Here is a 24,756-nt window from a genome sequence, read left to right on the forward strand (position 1 = left end):
TCATCGGTATACTAAAATGCAGTCAGTTACAATTACAAAAGTTAGAGGTCTTGTGTTTGGGGTTTTTTTAAAGTTGATTTTTGCCCAACTGGTCTATTCAAGCTCATGCTTTCATTTTCATCCCCTTTATACTGAGCAGTAATGCACCTGCAGAGTATGTTACAGCTACCTTCTTCAATCAATTTTTCCCCCTACATGCAAATCGGAAGACTTGAAAACAAGTATTATATTTTTTATTCTAAAAACATTTAGGAAATGGCACCTCAAAATGAAATTACTTCTACACAGACACCACTGAAGGCTGTGTTATAGCCTTGGAAGAGTATATAAGCAATTACAGAACAAGCATGGATGTTTCCAACTGAAACTGCTATAAGAGACTGAATAAATGTAACAGTTATTATCATAAAAGGCAGAAGAATTAATTAAATGTGGAAACTGCTTTTATAGTGATACCCAGGTATCATTTGGTCAACATCTAAAGCCCTTCTATCAATCTCTTAGAAAACCGCCTGAAGAGAAATTTTCCAAACGATGAAGCAAAAGGTGTTCTCGTTAGTAGAATTCCAAAATGCTACCTAAGAAACTGTAGCAGCTTCCACAATTAAAAAAACTGCACAGCAGGAACAACAGAAATATTTCTGCTTATATGCAGAGAATACGTAATTCCCCACCCACACAGCACCTTTGGAAGCCTTGAAAGAAGATTGAGTCCTGTTTCTGAAACCACTAATAAGTTATTAAAAAAAATCAGCAATAGCGTCCATGACAATTTCCTGGCCACTAGGGAACAGACTATTACCCCATTCTACCATTACCTTTCAGGTATTTTGAGCAGTGACATGACCTCTACCCTTCAGTTTTCCAAAGATCTGTGGTAACAGGTAATGCCAGACAATAACCATACAGCTACGAAAAAGGAATTATGACACACACATCAACCTCTCTCTCCCTAGTTGAAATCAAACTCTACCTGTTTTCTGACACTGCAGGACAATGTCAAATCTGTCTTAACCTCTCAGGTGCATTTCCATGTCATAAAACCATTTCTCCATTTTGTTCTGTGACAAGAGTTGCAGAGCTTTTAAAAAAGATACATAAATTTTCAGTCTTTGGGCTACTGATACAAACAATCAACTCGCCCTACAATCCACTCGCCTTTCTTAACACAACCAACATACAGCAAGTCTTGCACAAGTTACAAAGAAACTAGATGCTAGCAACATAGGTAGTTCACTGAATGTGTTGTGATTTGAGGTTCAGTTTACCAATTCAATCCAGCTGCTTTGTATCCCAAGGGAATCACAGACAAGACAGACCAGTGAATCTAGCTTTGCATTTGGTAATAATTCAACAAGGCACCTGATACCACTGGTAGCTGTGAGGCAGAATCGACAAAGGCTTTTTTTATAAAAAATTAACACCATCACCCCCACCACAGCCTCTCCTCCACTCTGTGTGCTCACAATAACCAACAGTCCTTCGGCATGCAAGTTAAGAATGATAAAGTTACTCACATTACAGGAGCTATACTAGATTTAAGCTCCACATATTAATCTCTAATCATAACAGAAATGATCAGTTGATAACCCTTCACAGCCTTCTGCAGAAACAGGAATGACCTGTTTATAGGCTAAACTTGGAAAAAAGTTTCTTTAGGATCACATAAGATAAAAAAATAAAGGCAAAAAATCTATTTCTTACAGGTCTTTGGTTATTTATTAAAGTTAGAAAGGACATGCTTGAAAATGTTATACTAAAGTAATATAGCCTGAGCATGATGAACATGAAAGCAAAGATGATGAAACTCCAAAGCATAGGCTCAATCTCTGCTATGGAGTCATGACCAATGGTGCCTACAGAGTAAGTTCCAGAGAGAACAAAAAAAATGTCTTTTTTCCTTTAGATTGATTTCCACAGTAAAATGAAAATCTGCCAACAACAGCAAATAAACAACTGGAAAACACTACTTGAAAAAAAAATAACACTTCGGATTTTGGGCTGATAATGCTGTTACCATGAGCACAAGATATTCCAATCGAGTTGAACCAGAATAAGCCTTTAACTAGCACTACCTAGAAATCAGAATATATTAGATCCTGCTTTGGATGCATTTGATGACTGGCTTCTCCTCCTTCCACGTTCAGAAATAGACTTCTCTCCCCTCCAAAAGCCTCAAATTTGAAACATGAAAACCTCTATTCACATGCTGTGGTGTTACCTTGCAGATTTTGTCTCCTTATTTTAGACTAGACCGACAATATTTACGTCAGCTATAAGGAGTACTACTTGTCTGTACTCAAAAGACAACAAATTGAAAGGTGAAGAACACTGATTTACACTCAAATAGCACAACTGAAAAAATCTCAGTAGTTCCACTATGACACTACATTTCCTGTAGCTATGGTTTGTGTGTTTTCTTTCATTCACATCTCAGAAAAGTTACATAAAACCACAACACAGAAATGGTTGCCAAATCACTGCTGGTATCTAAGCTGTTTCTGATCTCTTAGTATTTAGGTATTTTTCAAAAACTAGCGTAACTTCAAATAAGGAGATAAGTAAAAAGAATCCACAGCGACAAAAGAAAAACTACAGAACCTAAAATTAAGGCTCCAAAGACCTGAACTAGGTATAAGCAAACAACTACATATGACGATTAGGATAAATAAGCTGTTTTACACTTCAAACAGAAGACAAGCCATGTCAGAGTCTCAAAAAGGAAGCAACCTGGGAAAGTGATGAAGGAGAGCTGTCACACCCAAAATTTGCAGTATACTCTCTAATAGCTCTTAATGCTAATAAAAACAGTGTGTCCCATAAAATGTATTTAGATTTGCCCTTGCAAATGAGTAAGAACATACTCCTGTAATTTCAGATACAATCCCCGAGACTGTCCCTTTATCAGCATCTAAACAAGTCAAGATGCATTGCACTGTTACATTGGTTGGCAGAAGCAGGTCTATCAGCGTAATGACTTCTACCTCTGTATTACTATTATCTCCTTAAGCAGAAAGAATAACTAAGTCATTTCAAAACACCCTGCCCTGAACTGCTCTGCACAACCACCAAAAATATGCCAAAACAGGCCACAGTGCAGGAAGGGAGCAGTTTTCCATCCCCCCACTTGCCCCCAGCTATATAGCCTGAGTACACCTCACCTTCATGCCAGCCTCCCACTATGTGCACATCCCTGACACTTAATTTCAACATTAATTTTTTCCTGAGAAAAACTAAGCAATGTTATCCTTCACCATTAAATTGGCTGGAAGTCTCCACACATTGGGGGTTGGTTTGGCTGCCAAGTTTGCTCCCCATGCACCTTCACTAGCACACTGTCACATCATACGACATCTATAAGCTTTTCTTACACTCCCAACCAGGTTTCAATTCAGTGTTATCCTTACAGGATTTCATTATCGGTACAGGGATGATTTTGAAAGTCCTGGCCTCACAAAGCTACAACACAGCTGTCAATACATGACAGACTCAAAGTGACACCTGAAATGATATGCTACACAAAGTAATCATAATTAAATGAAGCTTCCTCTGGACTTTAAGCAAGTGGCTAGTGCATTCCAAGAATTACCAGGCCACTATCCTTTTCTGGAAATGTAACCTATTTGGTAGTTTTACATTTCTTTCCTCAAGGCTAAGTATTTTAAGATGAAACTTGTAGCTTTATTTCCACTTTGGAACCAGTCAAACAAATGAGATTTTAGTGTGGGGGAAAAAAGTAACAAAACCAAAACAGAAATTAAAGCTAAATTGAGAATGCATTACCAATCTAAAGATGAACTTTTATGAAACATTTTATTAGCAAATTCATTTAAAAACAATAATGTACACTTTCTGACAAAATTTTAATCTATAGATCTGAAATTGATGTGCTATAATACATCATGATATTAAAGATTAATATGGTGACAGAAGATACTATATATTTTGCTCGTAGTGCTTTTCATGTTCAAATACTAAGCCAATCTCCACCCCACCAGAAAAAGCAGTCTCACTTTCCTGCGACACTGTTCCCATGTGCTCATGTCACCCCCTCCCTTCTGCTAATACAAGTACTCATGCAGGCACGTTGGCACAGCACATCAGGGAACTGATCCTATTCTCTACATCCTCCACAAATGCTTGTGAAAGCAAATGGAAGGGCATAGTATCCAGGTCCTCCTCCTTTTAATGGCAGTGCCAGCTTGAAATGCTGAAAATAAACACATGAAAATAGGATTAACATTTGGCAATGACTTCATATCTGCCCAGACACAGTTCTAATAAAAGATTCACAAATCAATAACAAAATACCTGGATTTTCTGCAACATGAGCACTGACAGCCCAACACCAAAAATGCCAATTCCAACTGCACGGGAGTATACTACAAACTATTCAGGTGTCCTACCACATGAAAAAAACATTTCTGGATGCAGTTTTTCTTTATTTCCAGTTCTTTTATACTTCCTTCCTTGCCTATTTTCAAACAGGAACATTTGGCTTTTATAAATTACTTTTGGAAATATTTCATCTTCTTGTTAATACCCAGCTTTCCTGTCTGCTATGTACAACACTGCAACAACCACTGGTTTCAAGCAATTATTCATTTTTTAACCAATATGACAGTAACCCCTTTAAATTTAGAGAGTAAGCTATACTCCCCTTCTCAATACACACTCAAGAGATTTTAAAAGTCATGACAGGTCTAATGACTTAAATTACTTTTGGCAGCCTGTTCTACTTTTAGAAAGAATATCCCAACACCTCTATTTGTGGCCCTCCCTTTCTCGCTACAGTTACATTATAAGGTTTCAATGCATGAACTGTAGAGTGGTGTTAAGAAGAGATGTTTAGGTTCATTAACTACAGAAGAAAATGGAGAAAGACGAAGTTTATACGGAAGGACTTGACTCCACCTCAGCCCACGTGGAAGCAAGCCTGGACCATTACACTGAAAACTGAGCTGAAAAAAAGCTGGAAGTTGCCGAGTGCTCAAGTCAGAAGCAGCTATTAGCAACATCAGTAATAAAAAAAGTCTCTGCCAAAAGTAAGACAAAAGAGAAATCCATGTATCTTATCATTTTGGTCCCAGCTTTTACATCCAAGACAATGCAGTAGGAAGTGCTATGTTATAGTCACAAAAATATTATATGTATTCATAGAGTCACATAAATGTGAAGACAAACTAAGATTTTACATGGCTCAAAATATCTTAGTAAAGAAAACACTAAATAAAGCAAAACTTTTATAGAAAAACACTCATTATTACCTGGCTGTAACTACATGCAGAACATTAAATAGATGGAAGCTGTAAAAAAGCACGATGTCTCTTCAAAACCATATGAAGTCTAACTTAAATATTTTAATGGGCAAGAAACACCAGTTAAACCTATATTGGTACAAACCTCAAACTACAGAATACCACACACATGCTAGCAGCACTGCATTATTCACCTCTAGGTCAATATCAACATTAGACACATGTCAAAAAAGCTAAAAGCACATCAAACAAGGTAAATTTATCGAAGTATAATAATAATGGAAGACAACTGTGCTGGCTACTGACACATGCTTTGACCCAGTGTCACAAAACATGACAGCTTCAAGACATGTAAAAAAGACATCAAATAAAAACAAAGGTAAAATACTAAACACCCACATATATGTAAGGGCAGAAAGCTAGAATCAAAAAAACTCCGAAGTTGTCCATACTTCTAAGCCAAAGAGAAAGATAAAAAACATAAATAAGTGGCAAAGTTCAACGGAGCTATACCGATCAAGCAGAAATACAACCCCACTGAAACCCAAAAGAATATAAAGTTCATAGACAATTAGAAAACTGGGAGAGATGAAGTGAAATTTTAAAGGAGCAGAAGTACAAAAACATAGGAATTACTAATCATACTAAACAAGACAGCAAAGACATTCAGACCTTCAGTGGCAAACACAGGTAACGGATTTCTTTAGGATGGCTCTCCCACCGTCCCCAAGTAAAAACACACCAGGCAATCCGAAGGGCTGAAACATCTGATGGACCTATAAGAAGTGGCTCAGCTACTTCCAAAAGCTAACACACATCCTCAGCTTCTGAAGTAGATAAACAAAAAATTACAAAACCAGCAAGTGTACAGTTCTGGGGTTTTTCATGCAATAGTAAAAAAAATTAACAAAGCCACAGTAAGATTCACTCCTGCATGGGTAACTTAATTGAAATCCTACCTAACTTAACTACAAAGGACAGTTATATATTCAAATTCTTTGCACAGATGAAGTAGTGGGTAATTTAATCACAGAACAGTTTTCCCACTTTTAAAAGACCTCCGGACAAAACTACATGACTAGAGGATACAAAAAATATCAAGCTGCTACACTTTGATGAGACACAAAATAACTGAATCGCCAGAACTCACACTGATTAGACAAAAGTCATTCATATGAGCTATCACCTATCCAATGCACTAAGAAGATGAATAGATTAAAATTTGCAAATGAAGAAATTCAGCATAAGCAGAGCACTTGAATTTCTTCAGTGGTAACCAGTAACAAGTCAGCTGCACAAGCTACTTCACAGCAAAGAAAATTCACTGCTAACATATGCAGAACAATACATTTTGAAGAAAAAAAAAATATCTCTAACATGCAATTCACTGTTTCTAGATCAACTTATCAACTCAAGAGAAGATCTCTGACTTAATAACTATGAAAACAAGAATGCAAGATGAATAGGAAGTATAAAACATTGTCACATAATAAATTATCCATACCTTCCTAAATAAAAATGCCATACTCTGTCCTGCTCATTTCGCTATAGCAAACCAAAGCTGAAGCAGGGAAGTTCAAAAACTGGCAATGAGAATCAGTGAATGCCATAAAAAAAATATATAAGTTTAGGTATTTGGAGGCCAATGGGACCCTGAGTTGGACAGCCCCTTCTGAACAGCACCTTTAGGGATTTGGTTGAGATTTTTTTCCTGCTAACATCTCCAATCACTTTGAAGTATCCCAAAACATCCAGAAGCAATGGGGAGAGTGATATTGTCCAGTTACAGTGCAAAAAAAATAAAAATGTTTTTTGTTTTGTAGTAATTTACTTCTTGATCAGATTGTTAAAGGGACATCAAGTAGTTTTCATTAAAATTAACATGAAATCTCTTCACTTTCTACACAACTCAAACATCTCATGGCTGTCACATACTCCAGGGAATTGCCCAGACTCCAAAGAAAGTTTAGCAGAACATTGCCACTTCCTTCAGTCCCTTTGATAAAGGCAGCTTTAATTAAAAAAGCTATTTTAACTTATACAAAAAGGGTTTATCATAAATTGATAATCTGTTCATTTTGTAAAATTAAGGTATCCTCTTCAGCATGAATACTAATTGGTAAAAAAAACACTTAAAATTAAAGCCATCTAAAATACCGTATAAAGCTAGGGCTTCGGTTTTCCTAAAGAACTCTGCAACTATACACACAAAAATTGTGCTGATCTATTTATATGGAATTAATCAGGATTACCACTTTCATCTTGGCAATTTAACTGGAGAACTAAATCAATAGCATCCAATCAGTAAAATATGACTTGTTTCCACAGTGCCAAGACATTTTCTCTATTAAGAGCTGTTTTGCCTTTTTTAAGATCGATATTCTCAGAGCATTGTATTTAACTATTCAAGGTGCAGAAATCTATTTCAGCATGATAACCTGAAGCAGCACCTCTCTGAATATCTGAGGCAGTTATCGCTCCACCCAGAACCCAGCACACAGGCTAAGCAAACACAGATCACTGCCTCAGCTGCCATTTCCAAACGCTGTACTAAGACTTTTGATTTTTCAGAGGTTGAACACCCATTTCTTAACATTCATAGGAAAGTAAATAAGCCTATTCTGTAACTAGCATTGAAGTTGAACACATGAGAAGTTGCAATCTTGGCCCTGCAGCCAACTGAATTCTAATACTGCAGCCACTGAAATCCCTACAAACTGGTTAAACGGGAGCAGAATGAAGCCTCCCCTCCACTGACTGACTTCAACACTAGGACAGGTTCCTTATAGGAAACAAGCATTAATTGGTTATTAGCAAGAATTTCAGTTATACCTCCTCACAGACAGTGCAAAATAAAACTTCTAAAATCCTGCATATATAAAAATACTGCATGTTTAGAAAAGTTATCTTCAAATCAGCACTACAAATCTATCATATCAGCATACATTTTATACACAAAATTATTTCCATGCCAAACCAGTGATGGTACAAAAATTTGCTTTCAAAACCTGTATCAAACTCAGGCTGATGTTGCACAAGTTAAATGTTTTTATAGTTTGAAAGTAAAAGTTAAGAAACATATCGTATTGCTCTTTGTGTAGTTTTCTTAAACTCCCACTCCTTATCACTCTCCTCTTCTTGGCAAAGCAGCACACACATGTTAGGTGCCTACATAGTTTTCAGACTTCTCTGAGAATTTTTGGTTGAAGGTTAATGCCTTGCAAATCACAACATTTTATCATCAGGAATAACCAAATACTCTTATTTATATAAAGAAAAATCTACAATATTCAATTTCCTTACTTAAATTGCATTGATAAGTTAGTCAGAGGTAACTATGCCAAGTGATTTTTTTTTTTTAATCAATTTTTGTTCACTGTTTTTCACTGTGATAAGTATTAGGCACAGGTGTGTACGCACATCTTATAATTTTTAAATTGAAATGTTAGTTTATTAGGATAGCTTCATAAGCAAGTCAAATCATTTTCTTAGTGACTAATAAAACAAATAAACACACGCTGCAAAAGCCATACGCAACTTAGACACTTATAGCCGAGGACAAGTGACAATGCATCACCACAACCCTCATGAAAGGTATCCTGATTCACAGATTATTAGAACAATAGTTCACCCTCATGACAAATATGCTCCAGCATCAAGAGACCTTTTCACTGTTGCCTATTTATACATGTATATAAGCAGTAGCACCGGTCTCTGCACATCACAGGAGCTATAAGCAATCAAATCACTTCTATTGGATCATACGCGACACCCACAATACACGTGGCTGACACCATATTTATATGAAACAGGAATATCAACTGGAGACCCGTGCTTAAGTGATTTGGGATGTCATTGAGACCTGAATATTTCTAGTCTATTTTTAACTTGTGATATATTTAGAAATAATCAAGAAGTGCATACAAAACAGAAACAAATTATGACCTTATGTTCCTAAGGAACCCAGATGATCTATGCTCCCACCTTCTTTAGCTTTCAACACATCATTCTCACACCCTAGAAGGAGCATTCTATATAGCAGCACATTGTGCACCAATGATCTGTAATCAACGTGTTGCTAAAAAGACCTGTTCGGTTCTGGGAGTCTTATGCAGCGTTCATGCCCACAAATTTCTAATTGCATTTGATTGCAGACTTCCAAAACTGCCAGTTTATCCTTTAACAACAAAATACATATTGATTCCAAGGACTTCAAGAACACCAGGGATAGACAGAACAAATTTCCTGCTTTTGAATAATCTAATTTGCAATCTTAATGGTGTATATAGGTTATCACAGCTTTTCTACTAAAAATTAAGTGACACTAACTTCAATTTTATTCTTAGTAATGCAATCCTGTATAGATCAAGGTTTTTACGTTAATCTCAAGTCAGTTTCAAACAGTTACAAGAATCAGGATTTAGCTTAATTTGATGCTTGTTCCTTACTACTGATTTTTTTTTGTTTTATTCCCTTAGCTAAGAGATTTTGTCCTAATTCTAAAAATCAGTAGCTCATTTTACCTTATTTGCAAAGCAACCAAACAGACTAGGAAACACACTAATGTTTGCAGATACACAAATAAACAGAGTTACACAGTTTTTTCCTAAAATAATTCAGCTACACTCTTTTCTTCTTCAGAAAGCAATGACTGGCTATTTATAAATGGGATCAAATGTCACTCAAATGTACACAGCTACATACAAAGAATATGGGCTTCCAAATCTATAACTTCTGCTCACTTATGTATCTTTATAAACACCAAAAGGCCAGCTTTTTTTTTTTTCTTGCATTAAAAACCTACTGCTCTGGACATAGCACACAACACTTCAGTCTTGACAAGCAGAGCCACAAGTCTCACAGCTAAACCTCCATCTGGACCTAATAACTAGGTGTTCCTCTGCCTCTTCAGCCCTTCACACCAACCTAACAACACTCCTCAGAGCATGCTAAAGAGATCAAGCTTCACACAAAACATGGGACAGAAGACTGCACTATCACCCTTGCACCTAAAACACAAAGGGGAGCACTTTCACACATGACATCAAACGCCTGTACCTGACTCCCTCTCCTACAAGTAGGGAGGGACTTGAACATCCCGCTCCCACCTGCCAAATATGGAAGTATGTGGAACATCCTCTATTTAAGAAAAAATAATCAGGTGGGAAATAGTGTGAATTAAGATAAAGTTCATCCACTATACATGAAGTATCTCATCTTCACTGAGACAAAGAATCAAGAAAGCCTCTCCCTCCTCAGTTACTCACTCCCTCTTAAATAAGTGGTACACCCTCAGGGTTAGGGAAAGCCCAGCTCCTGGTCCTTAGCAGGGATGAAACAGGACAGTACCCATCAATAGGGCATAAAAGCACTTTTCACAAAAGAGGAAAAGGAGAGAGTAGGGGTTCACCAGAACTTCCAAGATTTCCACAATGATACTTCTAAATTCCTGCCCTGATAAACAGTCAGCTTCAATGAAGGTTTTATTTCATGTTTCAGCACAACACTCCCCCTTTGCTGACTTAATTCACGTATTTGACTTCAACAGATAAAACTTCACCTATCCATAAGAATTATGGATCCTTCACAACCATAAAGGATTTTTTAAAGTAGCAAAGAGCAACCAACACGACTGTAACTACAGTGAGCTGTCAGTAGAGCAGTAAATACTGAAAAAGAATCATCACGTGGTAAGATTTTACACATCAAAAAAGTAATTTATCTATTACACATACTCTGAAGATCTTTGAGTCCAAGTATAATATTTTTCAAAAGGTAAAAAATATCTGCTTTGGACTTGGAATCTGCAAAGCTTGTACTATGTAAGAGAATAAGTAAATATATTCCCTGTCAACAGGAGTCAGCATACATGGTTACATCAGTAGTATCTAAGATGAGAACTACCACAGACATTTCTGCCTACTGTGATTTGCAATAGGACAATTACACCATTTAATATCAGTTTAACCACTCTCACTTTTCCAAGTTGCTAAAAACTACTCACTTAACTAGCAGTTTTTTTCCAAATTCCACTTGCACAGAGCTTCTTTTAAAATATCAGGATTCAATCTACAGGGGAGTATTTAAAAAAAATCCCAGCATTCAACATTCAAGACCAGATTTTTTTTCAAGCTTTCTACTATTTTGTTGCTAACAAGGAGGAAAAAAAAAGTTACTTTTTAAAGCCAACATTTTTCAAAACAAGCAGATAACATTAGTGCAAAACTAGGGAGCCTTCTACAGTATTAACGGTCTTTTGCAAGGGCCTTTTTAGAAAGCCTTCTCATATACACACCATGCTTCATCTGGATGAGATTACGTTTTTTCATAGCCTATAAAGAAGCAGGATTCAATAATGGATCATTAAAGGTAACAATAGTAAAAGGTGTGAGAACTACAGCGACTGAAATGCTGCCAGATCGCTCATTTCTGGGCTACTGCGGCACAGTTTTCAGGCAAGTTACCCTCTCTCCACAGGTAGTCTGTCATCTCCTCTCCGGTAACGAGTCCCTACCGGTTCCACTAACGCTCGCCGGGTCTCGCAGCTCAGACAGAGCCCGTTTGTGCCCCTACTCATTTCACGTGTGCTCCTGCCCACAGACGGCGGGCAGAGCACGAAGCACAGGAGATTCGCTGAAGCATTTATGCTGCAGAAAGGGGATTCAGGTGTCTCTTGTTTTCCTCCCCGCGCCAGGCGCTGGCAGGGACGACCGCTCGCTTACGGAGGTGTGCAGTGGCCTCTGCTGGTGCGCGCACCGCCGCCGAGACCGTCCCGCTCGTACAAGCGGAGCGGACCTCCGCGGAACCGGGAGCCGCGGAGCGTGCAGCCGCCACCGCTCGCCTCTCGCGGGCCGCCCAGGGCTGCCGGCACCGCCGCGCTGAGAGCGCCCGTTGCCCCCCCCCAACGGCTGCCGCAGCCCCCGGGGGCCAACGCGCCGCATGCCACCTCGGCGCCCCCCGCGCACCAACCGCCGCCCCCAGCCGCTCCCTCGCACCCCCGGGCCCGCCGTACTCCCCCTTCCCCGCGACACCGCCGCCGCCCCCCCGGCGCCCGCCGGCCCCCGGCGTCGCCGCTGTCAGGCTCTCGCCCGGCTCCTTACCTGCGAGGAGGCTCTGGGAGCCGCTCCGAGCGGCGGCGCCGGCCGGGTCTGGCTGCCCGAGGAGAAGGGCGATCCAGAGGGAGCCGAGGAGCCGCCGGGCTCTCCCCGCCGCCATCTCTCCGCTCCCCGCGCCCGGCAGCCGGGCACCCAGCGCCAGCCCCTCCCCCGGGGGGCTCCTCCTGCCTGCCTGACTGCCGGCCGGGGCGCGCTCCCCGCTCGTCCGCCGCCGGGCTGCGCCCCTGCGGCACCCCGAGGAGACGGCCCTCAGCCGGGCGGCGGGGCTCGCGCAGCCGCCCCGGAGAGCGGCCAGCGAGGAGGGCGGGAGCGGCCGGGCTCACTCCATCGCGGGCCGGTCCCAGCGCCGGGCTCCGCGGCTCCCTCGCACGGAGCCAGAGGGGCGCTCGCGGCGCGCTCCTCCCCTCCCTCGCTCCCTCCCGCTCCCGCCCCCCCACACCCCCTGGCCCGCCCCCCCGCGCGCATGCGCCGGCGCGCTCCTCCCCTCCCCCCCGCCGCTGCCGGGGAGGCGGCGGCGCGCGCACGCCCTTCCTCCCGCTGCCGCCGCCGCCGACCCCGGCGCCAGGTGTGCGCGCGCCCGGTCGCCCGCCACCGCGCCTGCGCGGCGCCCCCGCCCGCGGGGAAGGGCGGCACGAGGCGGGAGCGTTGGGGCCGGCCAAGCCGCCGTCCCCTCAGGCCGGAACCGCTCTGCCGCGGCTGGCACGGCTCCCCCGGCCCTGAAGGGAGCTCCTCGGGAGGCGAGGAGGCGGCACCGCGGGCCGACCCGCGTTGCGGGGCCAAACCCCGCGTTTCGGCAGGTCTCGGTGGCACGTCGCTCCTGACACCCGTCCTGCAGTGTTGCAGACGGCCACGATGGGAGCGAAGCAATAAAGTTCCTGTCTTTCAGTGAAATGAACTTCCATTTTCTCCATTCTTACCCAAAGACCTGCGCGGCTGCAAAAGCTGCACACGTTGCGTGCATGAATACGTGCAAAAACAAAGCGCCAGTCTGGTTATCCTTGCAAATTGGGCGACTCGGAGGAGTAGCTGCGAAGCGAGTCATTGCGCTGCGTGTTGCTGGGAACCGGCGGGGAAATGCGGCAATCCTGCCTCCAGAGCTACCGAGAGAAAAAAAATCTCTCACTACTCTTGTAAAAATATATTGCAGAAACTTGTTTTCGGGGGGGGGTGGGGTGGGGTGGTGTCTCTGCTGCTCAGTTTGGGATGTCGACTTTCATAATCATGTTTCTCAACAAACTAAAGGATAAATGTGAAGAAAAGACCAAACATACTTTGAAAAGGCAAATGAAATGTATTTTCATCCTCCTGGGGGTAATTAGTTTTATACAGTGTTTGCCATTCAAATCCGAATCATTTGAATGCTGCATCGTTACCAGCCGGTTTTAGTTTTACTGTTGGATCCCGTATCCTTACAAAGGACACAATAAGAGCTATAAATATACATTGCTCCTTCATTAATCATATGAAGTGTACCCTTGTATCTTTTTCCATCTCAGCTTGTTGCCCACTAAATCGTATTTTTACAATGTGCATGCTATCCTTGCTCATTTTATTATTGACTAATTGAATCATCTCTTTCAGCACATAAATTATGTAGTACCGGGGCTCAAGAAGTGGTAACCGTGAGATAACCGTACCCCTGGGGCAATGCAAGATATGAAACACGGGTACCTCCCCCTGAAATGTGTGTTTGTATTGCAAAATGTTTTAAAACTAGTTTAAAATAATTTCTTCCAGAAAGAAACAGGCTTTTACACTGGTAGTGGCACTCCTGCTAAGGAACTGAGGGCTAATTTCAGGGAAGTTTACCTTAATAACCTCTGTGCATGCGGCAAGGCTGTCCCTCTTGATGCAGGAACCTCTATATTCCTGCGAAATTATCCCTGATCCAGCGGGATTTGCACATTTGTTTAGTTAGAGGCTTTTCGGCGAAGCAGATGCTGACACATTTTGCAGTGCACCAAAGCACAGGTGTGCATTTTGCTGTACATACGGATGCAGAGATGCGCATGACTAATTAAACACTGACGTGACTAGAAAGTATCAGCTAATACAGGTGTCTGAAGTGTGTCTCATTGTGAAACTTGCTTCATTATTTTATAATTTTGTTTGGTGTTTCTGTCAGAAAACAGGGGGTTTGTCCTCCACTAAAAATATCCTGGAGCATTTTCACAATGATGAATAATTACCTCCTCAGAAGGATGTTTGGGTTTCTCCATGTTATGCTTGACGAGTTACGCTGATATCTGATATGCCAGAAGGACTACCAGCAACGAACTGTATACTGAAAATGGAAGCACTTATTAAAAGGCGGGACTGGCAGTATAACTCCTATTAAAGCTGGGTAACAATTCCCATCATAAAATCCTACCTTCAGTCACTTTTAATAGTGCCAGACTAACCACTGTGCTGAAATGTAAGCATCTTAAGTTCATACCTCTGGTTAAATTATAAACATTACTTCTTTCGTTTCTTCTGTCAGGGATCTTCAAGTCTGAAAACAAGAATGGTCACTTTGTCAGAGGTGTTCCCTCAAAACCTGCCATGAAAAACCCTACTGAAAATCCCGTTTGCGCTCGGCGGGGGCTTACCAGCGCTTCTCAGTGCAGTTCTCCAGCAGTTCCGTGCTCACCCAGCACATCACAGCCCATGGCTGTGGGAGTCAGAGTTGGACCTGCGGTTCCAGTTCCCAGCTGCTCTGGACCATGCCAAGTCTGAAGGTAGGAAGGGCAAGTGGGGAACCTGTCCTTCCAGTCCTCTCAGGAAACGCAGAGCAGGAAGCTCTTTGAATAACATGCAGTGGGGATGAGAACTGATCCGGGACGAGTAAGTTGGCAGGCACAAACAGTCTGGAGAAAGACGGGTTCTCCGGGGCGACTGAAGAGAACTGGGAGTTGGAAGGGGAAACTGGGTCTGCCTGGAGGGAAGGATAAAGTGAGGTTCATAAGCAAGAGTCTGGAAGCAAGCCTGTTGGGAGAAGACTTAAAAACAGATTGGGAATGGGAGAAAATTGCCAGGAGAAGACATGCAACCCAGGAGGACTGGGGCAATTAAGACCAGTACGTTATCTGGCTAAGGACTGAAGGAGAACTTGCTCGGCAAAAGGGAACAAACGGGAGAGCTGGAGCAGGGCAAGGGAAGAGGACGTGCGACCCTGACGCTGGGTGTGGGATACAGCAAGGGCAACAGGAGGTGGGAGTTCACTAGAGGCAGGCACATAGAAATGGGAATGACAGAGACTGAGGAAGTGAGGCAGAGCAGAAAAGAGAGGATTTAGGAAAGGGAATGAAGACCACCTGGAAAACTGTCATGTCTCTACTGGCAGCAAGTATCTGAAATACACTGAGAACATACCTTGTCCCCTTTGAGTGCTGGACCGCATGCAAACTATTACATTCCTCATCTAGGGTAACTTTCCACATTGCTGATGGCCTGCATCAATGTCAACACAGGATTAAATTGCTGGAGTTTTTGAGGTTATCTCTAAATGGAAGAGAATTACACATGTATTAAAACAACAGTAGTTAGGCTGCAAAGTAAAACACTCCCAAGTTATGAAATACCAGAATAAAGGCTGCCAGTGCAAAAGGATAAGTCTGTCTCAGATGCTGAACCAAGGGCAAGGAACCAAGGTAAGTGCCTAAACATCCACTTAATTTACTATAAAAATCAGATGTAGGTATTTTATGTACCTTACGAGGAACTGCGGGGAAAGCAAGCACGGTGCTGTGGCTAAGGTGGGTGACTGCTGCTCCAGGAAAGGGCTTCAGCCTCAGGACTCCTACCGGCTGCAAAGCACAGTGCTTAAAACAGAGACTTCACAGTGATGTACTAATTGTGCAGTCTTCACTTCCTAGGTGCCTGACTTGACATTTTGAAGTCTGATTTGCAGAAGTGAAGAGCACTTGCAGATATATCTGCAGTAAATAAGAATTTATTCAACTTTTGACTAAATTAGATGCTCTGCCATGTTATATTTTCTGACAAAATCAGGCCATGAGTATTTCTAATTGGATATCTAAAATTAAAAGATATTTTTTACTATTCTGTCTGTATGCCTAAGTTCCTCATCTGTAAAATAAGGGTAACACCAGTTTGCGCAACAGTGTTGAGAAAATAAATTAGAGTTTGTGAAGCACTTGGATACCATATTGATGAGTACCATGGAAAAGCCCAGGAGGAAATTAATAAATCTGTCTTCAGAACAATATTTGAATAGTGTGCAGTAAATAAAGCATGGGCCACATAGTGAACAGCAAGGAGAAAATAAAATTATTACTTAGTGAGCACAGTCTATTCTGTACAATGAGTGAGGCTGGGAACCTGTCGAAAGAACAGCGTGTGATCTAATTACAATTAAATAGTGTATCATAATGCAAATGCACAAAAGGGACAAATTACAGTTGCACAGGCCACCTTAATGTTGGCATTTCTAAACTTTTAAACTCTTTAATTTAAAAAACAACACCACCTTTAGGCTGCAAACATGTAATATACGTGTATAAATTATTCCTTTACCTTTTAATAGTTGGAGACAATATATTTACCTCAGCCTCTGCTACATGGTCGAGTGGAAAAGGTGTTTTTCTCCTCTTGGAGGTATCTCAACCTTGCGGCCAAGATTTAATGCTGTCATTCACACATTGACATTGTACAGTTTTAAATTCAAAATTTACCTTCTTTGGGAGTCTGTGCATGATCATCAGAGACAGAAAGTATTCTCCAGAGAGGGATCCAAAGAAGGACCTTAATTTCAGTGATTAAAATTTTGTCTTTTGCTTGAGGTGCTTCATATTTCAAACCAGCCTACTGTTTTTTGGTGCAGAAGCAAGGTTATGGAACAACAACTTCACGTGACTCCTCAGTCCCGAGGCTAGCACTGAGCCTTTCTGACTCCTGCTGAGATTTGGAGCTGCTTCAGAGCTCCTGTAAATTGCACTGGGTTATCTGTTGCCCACAAGAAGGGTGATGAAATTAGGATTCGACTGTTCAGTGGCACTCTGGTTGTGTCCATTTTTCTGATCATGATTTCTCTATTGCTTAGCAGGATGTGAGGTGACACTGAATTGTTACACCAATTTATTGTTATCCTGAGAATTTTCCATTACTGGGCATCCTCTAGCAGCTGGTTAGGGCAATTTTGGGATAAGAAGGGGCTGCACCACAAATAAAGACCTAGCTCATTAAGTTTAAGACTTAACAGCTATGAGATACTCGCCTTCAGTTTAATCTGCTGTGCTGCCTCCCTTGTGTATGATGCATCAGCTACATCCACAGATGACTTCTGGCAACGATGACCTGTCTGATTACTCCTGCATAGGTCTCCATACTGATTCCAGCACCATAGTGCCCAGCGAGGTATGCTGTCTTTCATCATTCAGTAGGGACTAGATTTTTTTTTTCTTATTTATTGGTCACAGATGTGGTTTTGCAAACTGCTCTGAGGTTAAAAGTCATCTTCCTGACTTTGCAGAGCAAATTCTAGGTTAGCGGGCCATTTGCCAGAAACCCTCTAACCCCAGCACATATTTATGTCATTCCTGATGTCAACAGCTAAACAATTCAGACTCCTCACTGGAGTCAGGGAGGGTCATAAATGGAGGCAGACCTTCCAATAGCTAAGGTTGGTTCCCTGGGAAGTTTGAGAGGAAGATGGAGCTCCTTCGTTTGAGTCAGTGTTTAACAGAGTCTGAAATACGAGTGGAGCAGTTGGTGTGAAATGCTTTTAACGGCTTCAGTTGCTGAGTGGAGGGAGCTGTTGGGTCTAATCCAATGTTTGTTTATTTAGGGATTTCGGATGTAGATAGAGGGAACTTAGAATCCAAAATGCAGGGTTTACTGAATCCAATCCACACTTTAAAGTAAAAGAATAATTTATTTGTTATTGGAATATGCATAATGATGTGGGATGTGGCTGTCTGGGCATTCAGAAGGAGAGAAATCCAGGTAACCCCCAAGGGGAAAGCCTGCTGTTACTGCAGTCAGCCAGATTTTTGTCATCCATTTAACCAGAGTGAGATTTCATCTCTCGAAGCTTGTCATGGGATGACACTGTGCCACAGGCATTCACAATGTTATCAGTGACACTTAGTTTGGTATTTTTCTCCCTGGTTTGGTGCTTGTCGTATAGTCTTTGTTCTCAGGTGAGATCATTACTGGGGACACACTGAAAATTGAGTCTCCATTCTTCTTCCCCACTGGCAATGCCCTCACTTTTCCAGTGTCCCACTTCTCACTGAGGAACTGTAACTCCTCTTTAGACTGAAAGACTTTTTGCATACCTAATAAGAGAAGAGACAGATGGTCCATGCCCTCTCGTGTGAACAGGATCAGCCTCCTCTGCAGCTTAAAAACTACATAAGCCAGACAAGGATTCCAGGTGGTGTTTATGCCAAAGCATTTCCAACAATCCCACAAGAATGTTAATTACTGACACCAACAATCCTGTTCTCATTCATATAATGGGAGTGCCTAAAGGTCTTACCGGAGGTTGGGTCCTATTGTATTAGACACCATACGATCACACAATAAAAGCAAGTCCTTTCCCCAGAGAGGCGATAGTCTAGAAGGTTAGCCTGGCAGGAAGTTAGAAGGAAAGCAGAACCACGGAAAGGTGTTGTGAGTCACCAAAGGTAGTGCAGCAAGTTCACTTCTCACATCTCCTGAGTCCTAGTGCTTCAGTGCTATGTAAACACTATCACATTTTCTCCTGGTGTCTGTGCCAGCGAAGGCAGGGACATGAGACTGCAGCAGTCTGAGAGCAATTCAAAACAGAGAGGAAAAAAGTGGAGAGGAGAAAGGCTAAGAACAAAAGGAAGAGAATTGATACTTAGCACGTAGAAACAGTCATTTGCCTCTGGGCTTGGGAAATCAAAGAAGCAATCTTAGACCAGCAACAGAGGATGCCTGGAAAATATACAGTCCATTGCTCCTGGTGATCTCAGCACATTTTACAGATATTAATTAAACCTCACCTCTGCCCAGTGTGGAAAGTTACTAACAGCAGCATCACCCTGTCACTTTTTTTTGTTACCTGATAGATGCAGGTGATGTGTTGGGTCATATGGCTGGAATCCTTCGTTCCCCTCGTTCTTGGCACATGACAGTTGCTCCCCATTTCCCCACACACACAGCCCCTACACCCTGCACTCACATGACAGAAGAGGCTAAGGCACGCTTCCTGGTGGCTACGCAGCACTGTCGTCTGGGACCCATCCGCTGGTCAGGGGGCTGATCAGCTGCGTTTGTGCAGTCCTGGAAGTGGAAAGAAAAAACCACGTTACCTGCATGAGATACAAATGGATCAGCTGGAGTTAGACAAGCAAGTTAGACATGCATAAAACTTGAGACTAGATAGATTCGACTGCTATGTCAACACCTACAACTCCCATAAGCGTCCTGTGCTGCTGGCAGGCAGGCAGTCATGGCTGGCTCGCATCTCAGACTACTACTTCAAGTGTTTTAAACTGAATATAAATATATATATATATATATATACACATATATAATGATTCCAGGAGCCCCCATTTGAAAACAGTGGCTTAAGTATCCTCCTGTTTTAAATGGCAGAAACTGGAGGCACAGAGAAGTTTTAGAACCTTGTGACAGAATAGTAAATATGAACAAAATTACCCCAGTCTGCTAATTTTACAGTTTAAAAACAGTGGCACCTGTCATTACTATGATGTAGTGAAGACAGGGACGATGATCTGCAGAAACAGGAAAGAATACTGACATTAGACAATAGGTCAAGATACAGACAGAGTCCTGTTTGCTGTAATGAGAAACTACCTTGTTCATACACTTCTCAGGCAGCCCTTTAAAGTTAGAGTTTTGGGTCTGTTTCCTCCTACTGGAATGCTCCTCAAAAACTCATCACCCTTTGAAATACTGTGAAGGAATTTCCTATAAATATAATGGATTTTTCATGAATAGATACTGGACTTCTTCATTTTTACTATGTCATCTGAAAAAGCAACAAGCTCAAACAGTTGTAAAATTCAACCTTTCAGAAAAGATCTTCAGGTTCATGTATCAGATGCTTTGAAGACCTTACTGTGCAGTTTTAGACGTAAATTTATCTATGCATAAAAGTGCAGAGACCTAATTTGACTCTATCCAATAAGTTAAATATCTCAATACCAGTGCTGTAAAGCAACAGATCCAAGACCTCGTTTAGACATGGTTTCCACTCCCCAAATGCGTAAGGTGCCTCTGAAAGATGCCTGTAGTCCTGGAGGACTTGTCTTTTGCCAGTGACATCCTGCCACATGATCTGTGCACCATGATCATGGTGTCTGGTGTCTCTCAAAGCACCTTCCTGCCAAGAAAGGCGGGGGGTCATGCTGCAGCACCTGGGCACACTGCAAAAATCCAGACAAGATCTTGGTTACATAGTTCTGAGAGGCGAGCATGGAGGTCTCTTTCCAGAGAGCAACAACAGCGATACAGCCTTGATTTACTAAGGAGAGAAACAAGCTTCTGTTCCCAGCAGTTTCTAGTTTGAAAGCAGAGCTATGCCTTGAATCATTCTGCATAAATTTTATTTGTAAATCATTTCTAGCCTCTTGCAAATTTTAACCATCTCCAAAACCAGGGCAAATTTGCCAAGACTTCTTCCTATTTTTCAGCAGTCCAACTTCTTACCCCCATTAGTGCTGTCTGAATCTTTCTCAGATGCAGGACTGAGCAATTTGGAGACACAAGGACAGTTTAAAAAGAAAAAAATACATTTCGTGCTGAGGAATGGTACTAGGCTGACAGCTCTAGCAAATAAAACGTGGGTAGCCTTCAAATAGGTAAAGTGTTTTTACTCGCTAAAGCTGTCAATCTGGCACTTTTTCACACACATTAATTTTACTTTCTTTTTTTGTTTAAACATCCCTTCAGGGCAACAGTTCTGGAAAAACACCACCAGTCTGCCACCCTTCTGTGCTCCTCCCAGGGGACTGGTGATCAAAGCCAGGAGAGCAAAACATGCAACTCCCATGGGATATGAAATGTGGGTGATCATGCCGTGAACCCTTGTATCTTCCTGACAGGTATGCTGCACATTAAGCACATCAGGATCTATACGTCTGCTGTCACGATGTGGTTTTACCACATATTTTTATTTCCTTGGTACCTGAATGGCAGCTTTAGAAATCAGATTACAGTCTGAGTGCTACAGGCTGCAGCCCCCTGACTGAGCCACTAAATCAGACTAATTGAAACAACAAATATGCCTGAATAGCAGTTCCTTAAGGAAATGTTGCCCTTACAACACACCACTTTTACTTCTAACATAACTTGACTGGACTTATTGACTGCTTGGTATTTCTGCTACCGCATTTGAAGTTTATTGATTCTAAGAAATATGAAATGAGTTTCAAAGGTCAGAATGTGACTTTGTGTCCAAGTGAGACACAAAGACATTCAGAGATACTGGAGCAGAGGGAACTGCAGGAAACTAAAGGTTGATAGTTCAGACTAACAGAGATCAAGTGGTTTTTTGAACATCACTGCCCATTGAGCAGCCTGGCCCAAAAAGAGATGAAGGTGCCAATCCACCTTCTAGTGAACAGGTACCACCACATTGTAAATGTTGCCTGGGCTGTTGCTCCACCTACTTCCCCCTCCACTAATACACATTTTTTTGGGGATGCTCTTAGAAGGACCAAAGCTTGAAATGGCATATCCTTCTTCAGTGTAGTGGGAGGTACATGCTGGCAGGGAAATCTGCGAGGAAAATACTCTTATACTATACAGGCAATGGACATTTTGTGTAAAAGCAAGATGCCTTCACATTCCCAAAGCAATTCAGCTAAGAAGGATCACTACAAAAAACTGGAGAGAATTTAGATGTTTGGAACAAATTTACATTGCTAAAAATGGGGAATTGGTAGAGAAAGAGGTTAAGGCTATCAAAAGTACCCTTAATTTCTGAAAGTACACAAGTGTATGTATTCAACAAGAAATCCATTTCTCAAAAAGACTCTCATTCCATGTTCAAAAACTTACAGTGAGGACTGAGAAGAAATCGAGGTTTATGTCTGTATCATCTGGAATGAACATTTACATTCTATGAAGAAAAGAAATGGCATTTTTCGGATGCGAGCCCTTTGAGGCAGGTAACAAATAAGATATATTTGACAGAGGAAGAAAAGCTTTCTCACAAATCTAATGTTTTTCTAGCCCCAAATGGCTGTAGTCTGCCTCTAAAACCCTCTTTCAGGCTGACGCTTGCTTCATGATCTGTTAGTTTTGAATAAACCATCCTCTGAAATGGTAGTCCAGCTTCTTTCTTCTGACCTCTAGCCCACTCACCAGATATCAGGTAGCACTCATCCAGCCCTTCTGGGGTTGCTGTCACAGTGTCTGCAGTGAGCCACTACTTCTCACGCTGCCAGGTCATTCTAGGAAGTACTACTTTTGGAGAAGGCAGCGTAGGGGAAGACAAGGAATAGTATTACTAACATACTTTTGATGTTTACTGCTACTAATGCTGTTAATGTGTGGTTTTACTACAGAGCAGAGCTCATGTATTATGCTTAGCTGAAAAAGAAAGCTGTAAAAAAGTACCAGTGAAAGACATCAAGAAGAAAAACCTCACATAACACTCCTATTCTCTTATTCTCTCTCTCTCTTTTTTTTTTTTTTAAAGTATTGCATCCAATTTCTGGCAAATGTAGTAGTCCATGGGGTATAGTGCCTCCAGAAGACTCCTGAAGAAGCACAAGCTGTGCACAGGCTCCTGCTACAGGAAGTGAGCAGTGAGAACTCTAACACTGAGTGAGGCAAATACCGCACTGTGAGCAATTTCCAAACCAGAAAGATGAAGAGTTTAGTCTTGTTCCTGGCTACAGTCAGTTCTGATGCATGAAAGGTTTTACTAATTTTCAGTTGACGTGGGTGAACGATGCCTACCATGCTAGAAGTGACAAATCTAAGAAATCTTGCACTTCACCTAAAAATGACAGATATGATGGATGTAAAGAAGGACTAAGCACAGAAGGCTCTGTGATTCTTTAACCTGAATAGCTTATTTGCAGTGTTGAAAGGCTAACTGAACTCAGATAAGAGATCAGATCCTGACTGGGATTTGGAACAAACCACTCAAAAGTAGATTTTTTTACTCACAATTAACATGGGCATCAATGAGTCCAGTACTGGATCTGCTGCATTGCAGCAGCTGACTTGGAGACAACCTTTCAAACTGTGGGTCTGAGGTCAGTGAACTGATCTGTTAAAACAGCACTGGAAAGTCACCATGTCTATCCGAAAGCTAACTGAGAGGAGAGAGATCCAATAATCCAAAAGTCTACAACAGATCTGTAGTGTTCAGAAGCAGTCTGCAAAAAACCTGCACAATGGAACTGAACAGTGGGGCAAGCAACAGAAACCAGTCCCTACCTTTGGGAAAAGATGGGGTAACTCAAGTGATGATATCAAGAACATGTGAATGCCAACGCAGCAGACAGTGTGGACAAAATCCCCATTCGGAGTACTTCATGGGCACGGGGCAGGCAGGGTGACACTGCAGCAGAAGGTGAGCAGACCACAGCCTGAAAAATAAATGGATCTTAATTAATTATAAGTTGTGCACCAACTTATGCTATGCTAGGAACTTAACTAACACCCCCCCAAAAGCTACAAGCAGGCTTTTAAAATTGGGCAGTGAGTGAAACTGCTCTAAGTCAGCACTTACAGTGGGGATCTTCTCTCTGACCAAAGGAATCCATTGTTAAATGTATGGGGAAACAACAGAGAGCAAAAGAGATGGTCTGAAAAATTAGCAGCATATACACTTGTGTTGAAAAGCCTTGTTCACATTAGAAGAATACCTTCACCAGGGTACCTGAACAAGAGAATGAGGATTTTTTTTTTTTTTAAAAAAAAAGGGAAGCCTGCACAAGGTGCTAAGTAAACCTGAGTAGAGCACACCCATCTTAAAGCTCATCTCCTATATCGAATTTTTACGTGAAGTACAGCAGACTCTAGAGGAAGGGGTGAAAAGGCTTGCAGCTCTGTGAAAGATAAGAGGAAATGCAGAACTAACAGCAAGTGGACACTCATGGGTCACCAGGGAAAGGGGAAAAATGCAACCCTTTGTGATTACAGTTAAACACAAATAAATATGTAGGAAAAGAACATTTTCTATTTCCTGCAAACAGTAAACTTTGGGGGGAAATGGCCTATGCCAAATATTTTTCTCTGCTGGAGGCATCAGCAGGGTTCTGACAGGTTTTCATTAGGAAAACAGACCATACGTTTGTGCATATTCAGCAGCTCCTGTGGGAGACATAATTTTCTCAGGCTGCTGTTTGGGTTGTGTTTGGCACTTGAACTGTTTCATGGGCTTTGATAGCCTAGGATCTGTGTAGATGATGTTTTGTTCTGAGGGA

The 24,756-nt window shown here is 41.8% G+C and overlaps 1 protein-coding gene and 1 long non-coding RNA gene across 6 annotated transcripts in view; both read right to left on the reverse strand.

Annotated features, from left to right (window-relative positions):
- Positions 1-12,776, reverse strand: part of NEO1 (neogenin 1) — a 213,248-nt gene extending 200,472 nt beyond the window's left edge. For all 5 annotated transcript variants that reach the window (XM_072870677.1, XM_072870678.1, XM_072870679.1 and 2 more), the window contains exon 1: positions 12,359-12,776. In XM_072870677.1, coding sequence (XP_072726778.1) covers positions 12,359-12,473 — 115 coding nt within the window. In that variant the 5' untranslated portion in view covers positions 12,474-12,776. The remainder of the gene's footprint in view (positions 1-12,358) is intronic.
- A 2,039-nt stretch (positions 12,777-14,815) lies between these two features.
- LOC140655779 (uncharacterized) lies at positions 14,816-15,860 on the reverse strand. Its single transcript, XR_012043868.1, has 3 exons — positions 15,728-15,860; positions 14,965-15,290; positions 14,816-14,867 (listed from the first exon to the last, which is right to left on the reverse strand). It is a non-coding gene; the product is annotated as an uncharacterized lncRNA (long non-coding RNA).
- Positions 15,861-24,756: the final 8,896 nt, after the last annotated feature.

Source organism: Ciconia boyciana, chromosome 8 (assembly GCF_034638445.1).
Source record: "Ciconia boyciana chromosome 8, ASM3463844v1, whole genome shotgun sequence".
NCBI lineage: Eukaryota > Metazoa > Chordata > Aves > Ciconiiformes > Ciconiidae > Ciconia > Ciconia boyciana.